This window comes from Balaenoptera borealis (assembly GCF_965194805.1).
Source record: "Balaenoptera borealis genome assembly, chromosome: 8".
In the NCBI taxonomy this organism is placed as follows: domain Eukaryota; kingdom Metazoa; phylum Chordata; class Mammalia; order Artiodactyla; family Balaenopteridae; genus Balaenoptera; species Balaenoptera borealis.
Genome location: NC_138865.1, coordinates 66,398,476 through 66,411,333, shown reverse-complemented (window position 1 = coordinate 66,411,333; position 12,858 = coordinate 66,398,476). Strand labels below are relative to the sequence as shown.

Here is a 12,858-nt window from a genome sequence, read left to right as displayed (position 1 = left end):
ATGGATAATTCTCAGCTTTCTGATTTAAAAATTGGGCAGATAATGGCAGATAGAGGTACTGCTTTTAAAGATAGGGAATTCTGGAGGAATATATTGGGGGTAAAAGATAAAGAAGTTGTTTTTTTATTATGAGTATATTTGCATTTGGGGTATGTGTAGGTCATTCAGGTAGAGATGTCCAGAATTCAGAAGGCTCTACATAGATAGAAGTAGACATGCTTTAAGGTAACTTTAGTCAAAATGCCCTGTGGCATCAAAATTTCTGTAGAGAAAGAGCAACAGATATAAAGCTCAGGAGACAGACCAAAGGTAGAGTTACAGTTTGGGGAGTCATCAATGTATAAAAAGATGATTGAAGTCATTGGAGCAAGCAAGATTGCCCAGAAAGAAAGCCTAGAGAGAGAAAAAAGGCAAAGGACAAAACCTTCAGGAACACCAACATTTTAGGATCAGGCAGAGAAGGAAGAACTAACAAAGAGACAGAGATGGACTGATCAGAGGGAAACAAGGAGAATCCAAGGAGACAGCTGATACAACAATAAGGGAAGAAGGGTTCAAAGAAGGATGTGGTCCCCAAGTCAAATGCAACAAATGGGTCAAAGGTAGTAAACACTGCAAAGAGACCTTGGTAAAATTAGTGTTTGGGGAAAAAATGAAAGATGAAGTGATTCCCTTCTGTAGTTCCTGTCAGCCGTGGTCTGGCTCTACAAAAAGATTTCCAAGCCCATTCCTATTTACTCACCAGAAATGCCTGAGGGATTTCATCATGCAGTTGCTATGAAGAAATTGCTTGTGAGAATTTCCTTAAAAGCCATATAAATATACTGCCTTCAGATATCAAGCAGGATGGAGACATAGGAAATGGCAACAGCCTTTTCATAAGTTTGAGCTGGCTCTTTGACCCTAGTGGAACACTCTCTTCTACAGAGTTCCCATGGCCATGCCAGCTTCATGCTTTCCTCCCAAAACACAACCCTCACACCACAGTTTCAGCTGCCCCGAATACCAAAGTATACCTTCTTCCAAACTCTCCCAATGTAAAGTATTTTAAATACTTCAAACACAGTCAGCCCCCAAGGAATTATACCCAGTGTTTGTCTCACTAGGTGCTAGCCCTTACATTCACATATTTAGCCCCCAATTCTATTCTTCTACATCCATAATATTTCCCCAGTGCTATGACCTTCACTTCTAACTACCAAAGACCCATATTCTCCTCCCCAAAGAGTCCACTCTCAAAATTAGACATACCTGGCATGGGATACCTCATGGGATGCTACACATAATGAGAAGCATACAGGAATGAGCATGCTTAGAGCATCATCTTATGCCTTTTAACTCTGAAGAGACAATGTGATACAGTATAGTGTAAACCCTGACAGCTGGATTTTGTTTTTCTATTTTGTAATGCAAGTGCCCGACTTAAGCTTTGATTGCTGAGGCATGCACTTCAAAGAGGTATCCACTTCAAAGAGGCATCTACTTCAAAGATGGCTATCTCAAATAAATACACGGCCAGCCACAAGACTAGATAAAGAAAAGGAGATCTTGGCTGATTTCCATAACTGGCCATTTGGACTACTTTCTTTTTTTTTTCCCACACTTTAAATTCCTGCTTTTATGTTTTAAATTCACCAGTTCGCTATCCTAGGCTCCCACCCTCAACTCCAATAAAAGCAGAATCCCACGCCCGTGCACCCTCTCTACCTGTGACTTCTCTGTGGGGTCCCAGATATGCAGTGTAATTTACAGATCCTATAATTAATTAACCTTGATTTCTTCAGTTTCCTGTTGGTTATTGCTGAAGGTCATCTTGCAATCATAATAAGAACCTTAACAGCCAGCCCAAAAACAACATTGGTTATTGACAGGCTAAGACCAGCACAAAACATGCAATTAATGACATATTGTATTAAATTAGTTGTCAGGAGACCAAGTTCAGTGTTGGCTCTGGCACAGCTTTGTAAATTATCTTTGCACTATATAAATGTGAGATACCATAGCTGACATATCTGTATTATAAAGGAATATTAGGGATTTTCAGGGTGAATGAGTATGATTTAATGGCCTTGCCCTGTTCAGACCGTTGAAGATACTTAAAGGTAGATGCCCATCTGAATTGGAAGTAAGATATAGATAATTCAAAACAGTAACTAACAAAAGTTTATTCCACTTAACTTTGAAAAGCATATTAGGAAGGCAAATCTTCTTGAGAATAAAAAAAAATCATAGAATGGATCTCAAATCACAAGTAATTATTTTCATTTTCTGAATTACTGTCAACAATTGAAATTTGGCTATATTGCATAAATTGCTTGATAATTCATTTACTATAATGTTGGAAATTGAGTTCCTATGACTCAAGTGTTATAACTTTCTTTTCTATTTGACTTTGAAAGGCTTTTTATGATTTCCAAGTGACAAATTTAATGTTTTATTTGAGATTTTAATTTTTATTTGGATAAATGAAATAATAATTACTGAATAACTGATTATATTTTTTTTACTTCAACTGATTTAATTTCAATTTGCATTTTGCTATTCCCTAAAGTTGTAGTGTAGCATTTTTTTAGATGGAGGTAGATGGAAGCATAGCTTTGATATTAGACACACTTGAGTCACAACTTCTCACCAGACCTGTAACCTTGGGCAAGTGTCATGACTGCTAAGAACTTCACATCATCATCTGTAAAACAAAGAGAATAATACCTACCTTGCAATATTATTTGTGAAGGGTTAAAGGAAACAGTATGTAGAATTATCAGCACAGTGCTTGGCCCACTGTAGACACAATAATATTTGACAAGGGAGTCAAAAATACTCAATGAAAAAAAAAAAAAAAACTCAATGGAGAAAAGATGGTCTCTTCAATAAATGGTGCAGGGAAAACTGGATAATAACATGTAAAAGAATGAAACATAACTCCTATCTACACCACTCACAAAAATTAACACCCAGTGGATTAAAGACTTAAATGTAAGACCTGAAACCACAAAACTCCTAGAAGAAAACATAGGCAGAAAGCTCCCTAACATGGGTTGGCTATTTTTAGTATCAATAACCTTTATAGACTATAGTCATCTCTCCAAAATTATTAAAAGTATATTCTAGATAAGTAGAAATGATTGTAGATTTCATATGATCAAAGAGCTCCCCCCCAGTTAGGCAAAAATTGCTATATGTTGGATGTAGATCCACACTCCCTTAAACCAATTTTGAAATCAAAATCTTTTCTAAAGACCTAAAGTTTTTCGTATCTCGTTTGACAGCAAAATACGACCTGAACTCATTTGACAGTTAAATCCTGACCTGAACCACATGAGGTCTTTATTTATTTCACTTTATGTAAATTTTCCTGTTTCACTATAAAATTATTAACTTTTTATTATGAGGTGCTGCCTTAGTCCCTGCTGGGTGTTCTAGTTATATACAATATATGGTCTACATGACAATGTTAAAATCTAATAAACTCTGAATTTTGAAACACAACTGGCCCCAAGGTTTCTGATAAGATACTGTGGACCTGTAGTTGCTTTCTTGGTCTGGTACACTCAGGGTTTGTAAAAGGATAAAGATGGATGGAATGAAATGGTATCACAATTTTTTCAATTGCTCAGAATCCCAACAGAAGGCTGAAGAAGTTTGCCCCATGTACTCTATGCAGCTACGCTCTGGCCTTAAAATAGAAAAGAAGACCTGTTACTTTAGGAAAGAAACCACCAAAAGGCATTCACCAAGAACAGGTAAGGAGAAACTGCATTTCCTGATAATTTTTCAACATAATGATGGGCATCTATTTGCCTTCACTTACCACATCAAGATACATAATTTTTTTCCTCATCCAAATTCCTTCTGGAAAAGAGTAAGGATGATGAACTATTTTTTAGCCATTTTCAGAAGGGCATATAGAGTTTTTAATAGCATGGGAGAAATGGTTTTGCTATAATATTAAGTGAAAATAGAGGATACAAAATTATAAATATATTTACAATATTTTTAAGTGTTTTTTTCTTTTATTTAAAGGAAGTAAACTAAAATGAATAGTGGTTGCCTTTTGGGTGTTGAGACCATGGGTGACTAGTTTTCTTTTGCCTGGACTCCAGTGGGTGTGCCCTATTGGGATATAAGTGTATAGGAGGTATTGATTCCTTCAGACCATGGGGTGACTGAAACCCTGGGGTCAGTCATCATTGTCAGCAAGCAGCCTCGACTGGAAATCCTCAAAGGAGAGATGGGAGAGGGGTTCTGCACAGAGTGAGGACTGACAGTCCAATCTTATTCCTACACCTGTCCTGCAGCTAAAAAGTACAAAGAGCAATGTCTGGTATTCGCTGCCTGTCAGGAGCTGGAACACATTGGACAGTCTGTGAAGAGCTTCACCTTCGATAAAACTAGGGTCCAGAAATATACTACAGCAACTGGTCTTCCAAGTATCAAAGGTAAGACTGGTCACAGGGGTGGTGTGAGGGTGAGGAGGGAGGTAAGACACGGACCGTGGAAGTGCCACACCAGGAAGCAGCCCCAAGTCTACAATTTCATGTAAATATATCAGAAACTTCTGTCCATTTGTTGCTGATGTGCCCATGTAGTGGTATCCAAACTAAGTACAGGGTAGTTGCTCTAACAATGCATGTGCGTTCTATAGTTAGCATTCCATTATTATTTTGAAATGCTTGCTATGGATTGGAATTTCATATACATTATTCCTGTGAAAAATACATTATCCTTTGGGGAAAAAAACCACATTATCTCCCCAAACTTCAACATTTTGACAATGAAAGAAAAGGAAGAGCTATTATATTTTTTAAATATAATTTCAACTCAAGTATTTTAAATAGTTGTTAAAATGGTTTTAAATTATATCACATACTTGTGCAAATATTCAATATTTAATAGTCTTAATTTTTTATATATTATTTTCTTTAGCATAATTCTATACTATAAAGAAAATATGATTTTTTCCTCCAGGACCTATATATGTAGTCTCTAAATCTGCTCCAGTTTACCTCAGCATGCGGTAGAAATATTATCATTTTCTATGTGTGCTCGTATATTAAAAAAAAATTGAGAGTACTGCTTTAAGTGTCACTGTTATTTAGCCAGAAGACAGAATGAGGCTCACATCTGCATTCTCCAGGACTGTTGAAAGTCTCTGAGTAACTCCATGCTTTACGGATGGGTATTCACTTATCCATGTCTATCAAAATACAGTCCCTTCTTGCCCATAGTTCCCTAGATCATGTGGAGTCAGGAAGCAGAGGTTTCCTCAGGCAAAGTCTATAACTTTTCCAGCTTCTTTCTCCCCACTAAACCCTCCCATAAGTACACTAACATGGCCTACCATGGCCTTCATGCAGGATGCTAGCATCTTTAATCCCATTCAGGTGGCACACCTCAGCCTTTTAGCTACATTAAGCTTGGGCCAGAGGCTTTCATCTATCCAACAGTGATGGACAAAGTGCAGCTCAAATTGCAGAAACAAACACAATCCATTGAGAAGGCTTTTTTTTTAATTTCTAAAAGATTTTTCATGGAAACAAGGTTTTTGAATTCTTAATGACAAGATTTTTACTTGTTACAGAACATTCTGCTTCCCTGAGTACATACAATGATCAATCCATTACTTTTGTTTTCGAGGATGGAAATTATGAGATCTATGTTGATGACTTAGGAAAAGACCAAGAGAAAGGTAGAGTATTTCTTTTTGTCTTTAATGATATAATGATGACTAGTAAAGTAAAAAAAATAAATTTACCAAACCATAAACAATAGATTAACTCAGACATGGCAAATAGATTTCATGCTATGTGCTAACTCCAATGCATTGTCAGGGGATGCTTGAATATCACTATATTGAGGAGGATTCAGAAGCTTATTCAGGGGGCTTCCCTGGTGGCGCAGTGGTTAAGAATCTGCCTGCCAATGCAGGGGACATAGGTTCGAGTCCTCGTCCGGGAGGATCCCACATGCCACGGAGCAACTAAGCCCGTGTGCCACAACCACTGAGTCTGCGCTCTAGAGCCCGCGAGCCACAACTACTGAAGTCCATACGCCTAAAGCCCGTGCTCCGCAACAACAGAGGCCACCGCGATGAGAAGCCCGCGCACTGCAACGAAGGGTAGCCCCCGCTCGCCACAACTAGAGAAAAGCCCGTGCAGCAACAAAAGCCCAACGCAGCCAAAAATAAATAAATAAAATAAGTTAAAAAAAAAAAAAGCTTATTCAGGATTCATCAGGGAAGAAGGATGATACTGAGAAGTGGTATCTGTTGTGAAATGTGGAAAGAGGTACCACATATATTTGCTATCACTAAATTATCTACTAGATCTTTCCAGCTTTATCAGTATCATTAAAGTATAAACCCTAGTAAAAGAATATACCAATGCTATGAACAACATTTAAAATATTTTAATACCAACATTGTTGGAGAATTCCTCAGAATATATTTATACATTTTTAAGACCTTTCTCAAAACCACAGAAGTTTTGCTTTTATTGATATACAATAAAAGAAGAGGATGTTTTCCGATGTTATATATATGTTGAAACTGAACCATTTGATAAAATTGTATCTCACCAAAGGGATTTTATGCATTCTCTTTCAGACAAGGTGTTACTCCGTTACTATGATTCCCAATTCCCCTCAAGTGAAACAGGTAATTTCAAAAGCTGGGTAGATCTAGTGCTTGAATTCTTAAATTTAGGGTAAAGACAAATCCAAAAATGCTCCATGGGAAAGGAAAGCAGTCTCAGAAGATTCTCTCCAACCCAAACTCATGGTAAAAATCTTGGATCTAAGATTCTAAAAGGATATACTCCATCTCATCCATTTTGCAGTTTAATAATTAGGATAAATGTTTGGCTACATTTAACAGAGATTCAGAATAATAGTGTCTTAAGTTATACAAAACTTTATTTCTGTTTTAGCCAGGGCTGGAATGGCAGTTCTGCTCAACAGGTTGCCCAGACCCAGCTCCTTTTCTCTTTGTGGCTCTGCCAACATCCACATGGCTCAAGATTCCTTGCCACCATGAAAATATCCATTCAGCAGGACAGAGGAAGACAGATGTATTATATGAGTTCTATTTCCCTTTAAGGATGCAACCTGGAAGTTGCACCTGACACTTCTATTCCCCTTATGTTGCTCAGAATTTAGACATATTGCTACACTTAGCTACAAGAAGGCAGGGTGGGAAACATTCTATTATTACACAAAAAGAGGAGTTGGATATTGGGGGACAACCATCAGTGGCTTTCTATGCAGACAGGGAAGCTGACAACTAGAGAAATACCCATTAGAGTCACAATTCTACTATTATTCTAATAGTATATAAGAAAACTAACCTCTCTCCTAAGGGGACTTAGAATTACCCCTTACTGTCCAATGACTCTTTAGTTTCATCTGGGTACAAGTATTTCTAAGAGATGTGTTGTTGAATGAAGTAGTTATTTTATATGACACCTTGGACTCTTTTCCTGGGTGTTAAATTCATTTAAATTAAAATGAGTTACAATTCTTAACTTTATAATTTGCATTTTTTAATTGCAAGATGGTGGTGGTGATCATCGGAAGTTAATGGTAAACCTGAGCCCCACAAAAGACAAAGACTTCTTGCTGCATGCCAACAGTAAGGAGCATTCTGTGGAGGTAATAGAAATATGCACCTAACTGTCATGACTGACTCTACTCATCTGTGCAGATTTGGGTGTTTGGGGTACTTTGAAGAAGAAGTTTTGTTTGTGCTATTGTACATAAAACAAAATCAGTTATGATTAATAACTTGCTTCTGGAACATGGAAGGGAGTGAAATGGCATGTGTAGCCTTGCTACTGAAAGTTTGATCTCTGCCAGCAGTACAGCATTGCCTGAGAGCTTTATAGAAATGTAGACTTTCAGGCTCCCTCACAACTGAATCAAAATCAGCATTTTAACAAATCTCCAGGAGATTCATAGGTACATTAAAGTTTGAGAAGCACTGCTATATAGAATGACTCGAATCCTTTCTATTTGGCTGTAGGAACTACTATGTTCTTCCAGGAAGTACTTCCTTGTAAAATATGGTTTTCTTAGGCAATTGAAAGACTAATTTTATACTCTGAGACTGGCTAAAGGGAGAGTCATAAACATTTCCATATGCCAAGATATATAGATAACATAATAATCTACATTTTAATCATAGGATTCACTGCATTGTCTTCTTCAGTTAGTAAATAGTAGTATTATATTGGTCATGATGAAGAATTATAAACATCTTGAGGAACAAACAAGCCAAAGTGGACACAAAGAAGAAAACATGAAAGTCTAATATAGAAGATAAATTACATAAATATACAATATATAGAGCTAACTAATATAGCCATGCAAGGTATTAATATAAACTCTGGATGGTAATCAGCATCTCCCTTAACAAAACATTCTTAAGTATATATAATAGTGTTTGGCATATATAACTACTCAATAATAAGTGCTGACCCCTACTGAGCTTTATTATATACCAAGAAGTGTGCTAAAGGTTTTACAAGTACTATCTCATTTAATTCTCACAGTAACTCTCTTATGAAGTTATTGTATTGGCTAGGTTTGCTGTGTAACAAACCATCCCTAACACTTAATAACTTAAAATAATAATCATTTCTATCACTCATGTATCTGTGGGTAAGTTGGGGGTTGACCGATCTAGAAAACTGGCTACACTAAAAAACTGAGGCTTGAAAGGTAAAGCAAAGTGTCCAGGTCTCAGAGATACTACATGGCAAAAGAGAAGTATGAATCCAGAAATACTGCATCCAGACCCAGTCATTCTAAGCCATCATGTCTCTCAAAATATACTATCAGTGAATCAAATCAAATCCCCCTACTTTGGCCCTCTGCTCATTTCTTCCCCACCTCCCATCCCCTTCTCAGTAAGCAGGCTTGCTAGAAATATCAAGTTATGAATAATTATTCTCCTTTAGTTTCCAATACAGGAATGTAAAGTTGACTCTGGACTTCCAACTCACATATTGGTTACTTTCTCTCTTGTCTTCCTCAGCTACAAAAATGTGAAAACCCATTGCCAGAACAGGTCTTCTTTGTCCTTCATGAGGAGACCTCTCAATGTGTTTCATTTGAATGTAAGAGCAATCCTGGAGTGTTTCTAGGAGTAAAGGATAACCACCTAGCTCTAATTAAACGAGGGGAACACCCTGAGGATTCAAATGAAGAGAATACCATATTTAAGCTCTCAAACTTAATATGACGGAAAGCTGCGGATCTTGGGTTGAGTAGTCCAAACAGCTACCATTGGAGAAAGGATGAGCGATAAAGAGACAGATAACACGAAGGGAAATGGAATGTTTAGTATGCTGTGGAATGTTTTCCTTACTATGTATAAAAATAATTTTTTTATAATCCTTCAGTTCTGTTTTTTATTTCCCTCTGTATCACTGCATATTCAGTACAAGTATTGGTATATTAAATAGCATATTGGTAAAGAGACTTGCCAACATTCTGAAGAGATACAGCCTGACCTTTACATTTTTCCACTTTCAGTGCTGAAAGAACTTCTTCATATTTTGAGCTGAGACCTCTGGGGAGAAGCGAAGGGGCTGATCCGCAGTTTTGTTTTAGACAGGGATCAATTTAAAGAGCTACATAGGGACATAATTTTCCCTGGTTCCAGATAATAGCCTCAAACACTAGAGCCTCTAATAAAAAAGACAACTGGAAGCAACACAGATTGACCATTTCACAACTGGAATAAAACACCAAGTTTGTTTGTAAATTCCGAAACTTCAGATGCCTATATGGCTAGACAGGTAACATAAATATGTGAAAAAGCAAGGATAATTTAAAAATTAAGGAAAATAAATCTAGTATTTTAAAAGTGAATAATTTCACCTCTAACTCACTTTTAAAATTCTGATTTTTATAGACTGAGTTAACTTTAAGCAAGGCATTCTTACATTAGAAAGTGAAATAAATTTTAGTTCAGACACGAAATTGAAATTATTAGGAATATCTAACAAACTAGAATATTTTTAAAAGCACTGAGCCCCAATATATGTTTGGGCATCCAAGTACCATGGGTTCCAAGTACCATGGTGTGGCCAGAAGTCCTCTAACCTACTAGAGCTTAGACGGGACATAGGATTAACATTACAACTTCAGTAACTGGTTATCCTTCATATGTTCTTCTGACCCTGGCTTACAGGAATCTATGACTTTTGATATATTCATTACCTTGGACAAAATTTCTTCTCATCCTTTCTTCCCATGTGCACAAGGCCTTTTGTTGTTTAGCTTCCCAATAACCCTGCTTACTATGGAATATTCACTTGACTTCTGTTCTTTCTCCATTTCTTTTGACCATCTGTGTCCTTCTGCACCGCCTGACCTCACTTCCACATCACCTGACCTCTGGATGTCAACATCTTTATTCTGCTTTTTCTACCTGATGGTGTAGAATTTTACATAAACCTATTTATGGCAATATTCTTCATTAAACATCTTTGTGTTTTATTGCTACTAAGGTACTAAAATTTATACTCAACCATATAATAACATTTCTCAGCTACTAAATAATTTTTGCTTATTTTAAAACCTTAGCAATTTCTACTGTAATTCTTCACAGGTGTAATACTGATAATAAATGACAAACATAATGACAGAATACTTATAAAAATATGACTTTTTCTGAAAGTGTAGGCTTTTTAATTTGTTGAGATATATTGAATATAATTGTTGGTGGAAAATAAAATAAAAGAGGCTGAGAATTACTGTATGAGGACAAACAATTATAGAACAATATATCTTTGTTTCATTACTTTGTCAATAATTTTACTATAGAGACAAAAATAAAAGCAGAATCTATATCATTCCCTCTGAAAAACACTAAATGTTGACCATGTGTATCTCTATGATATACTTAAATGATTACTATTCAGTAACCAAATATATCCATTACATTGTTCATATTCTTGAATAAACTGTATTTTTCAAAAGTATGTGAGACCATAATGATTTTATCATAAAATGACTCATATTGTGAAATTCTTAAGTGAAAGTAAGCATATCCCAATCCATCAATGTTGGTAAATGGAGTAGGTCATTTGTCTAATTTTTTTTTTTTTAAACATCTTTATTGAAGTATAATTGCCTTACAATGGTATGTTAGCTTCTGCTTTATAACAAAGTGAATCAGTTATACATATACAATATGTTCCCATTTCTCTTCCCTCTTGCATCTCCCTCCCTCCCACCCTCCCCATCCCACCCCTCTAGGTGGTCACAAAGCACCGAGCTGATCTCCCTGTGCTATGCGGCTGCTTCCCACTAGTTATCTATTTTACATTTGGTAGTGTATATATGTCCATGACACTCTCTTACCCTGTCACATCTCACCCCACCCCCTCCCCATATCCTCAAGTCCATTCTCTAGTAGGTCTGTTTCTTTATTCCGTCTTGCCACTAGGCTCTTCATGGCCTTTTTTTTTTTTTTTTTTTCCCCTTAGATTCCGTATATATGTGTTAGCATACTGTATTTGTTTTTCTCTTTCTGACTTACTTCACTCTGTATGACAGACTCTAACTCCATCCACCTCATTACAAATACCTCCGTTTCATTTCTTTTTATGGCTGAGTAATATTCCATTGTATATATGTGCCACATCTTCTTTATCCATTCATCTGTCGATGGACATTTAGGTTGCTTCCATGTCCTGGCTATTGTAAATCGAGCTGCAATGAACATTTTGGTACATGACTCTTTTTGACCTATGGTTTTCTCAGGGTATATGCCCAGTATTGGGATTGCTGGGTCGTATGGTAGTTCTATTTTCAGTTTTTTAAGGAACCTCCATACTGTTCTCCATAGTGGTTGTATCAATTTACATTCCCACCAACAGTGCAAGAGTGTTCCCTTTCCCCCACATCCTCTCCAGCATTTATTGTTTCTAGATTTTTTGATGATGGCCATTCTGACCGGTGTGAGATGATATCTCATTGTAGTTTTGATTTGCATTTCTCTAATGATTAATGATGTTGAGCATTCTTTCATGTGTCTGTAGGCCATCTGTATATCTTCTTTGGAGAAATGTCTATTTAGGTCTTCTGCCCATTTTTGGATTGGGTTGTTCGTTTTTTTGTTATTGAGCTGCATGAGCTGCTTGTAAATCTTGGAGATTAATCCTTTGTCAGTTGCTTCATTTGCAAATATTTTCTCCCATTCTGATGGTTGTCTTTTGGTCTTGTTTATGGTTTCCTTTGCTGTGCAAAAGCTTTTAAGTTTCATTAGGTCCCATTTGGTTATTGTGTTCTTATTTCCATTTCTCTGGGAGCTGGGTCAAAAAGAATCTTGCTGTGATGTATGTCATAGAGTGTTCTGCCTATGTTTTCCTCTAAGACTTTGATAGTGTGTGGCCTTACACTTAGGTCTTTAATCCATTTTGAGTTTATTTTTGTGCATGGTGTCAGGGAGTGTTCTAATTTCATACTTTTACATGTACCTGTCCAATTTTCCCAGCACCACTTATTGAAGAGGCTGTCTTTTCTCCACTGTATATGCTTGCCTCCTTTATCAAAGAAAAGGTGACCATATGTGTGTGGGTTTATCTCTGGGCTTTCTATCCTGTTTCATTGATCTATATTTCTGTTTTTGTGCCAGTACCAAACTGTCTTGATTACTGAAGCTTTGTAATATAGTCTGAAGTCAGGGAGCCTGATTCCCCCAGCTCCATTTTTCGTTCTCAAGATTGCTTTGGCTATTCGGGGTCTTTTGTGTTTCCATACAAATTGTGAAATTTTTTGTTCTAGTTCTGTGAAAGATGCCAGTGGTAGTTTGATAGGGATTGCATTGAATCTGTAGATTGCTTTGGGTAG

General features: G+C 36.7%; 1 protein-coding gene across 4 annotated transcripts in view; it reads left to right on the top strand.

The window, feature by feature from the left end:
- Positions 1-9,498, top strand: part of IL33 (interleukin 33) — a 50,174-nt gene extending 40,676 nt beyond the window's left edge. For all 4 annotated transcript variants that reach the window (XM_082404449.1, XM_082404447.1, XM_082404448.1 and 1 more), the window contains 6 exons: positions 3,618-3,743; positions 4,299-4,439; positions 5,582-5,689; positions 6,605-6,655; positions 7,550-7,647; positions 9,032-9,498. In XM_082404449.1, the coding sequence (XP_082260575.1) occupies positions 3,618-3,743; positions 4,299-4,439; positions 5,582-5,689; positions 6,605-6,655; positions 7,550-7,647; positions 9,032-9,238 (731 nt within the window). In that variant the 3' untranslated portion in view covers positions 9,239-9,498. The remainder of the gene's footprint in view (positions 1-3,617; positions 3,744-4,298; positions 4,440-5,581; positions 5,690-6,604; positions 6,656-7,549; positions 7,648-9,031) is intronic.
- The last annotated feature ends 3,360 nt before the right edge of the window (positions 9,499-12,858 follow it).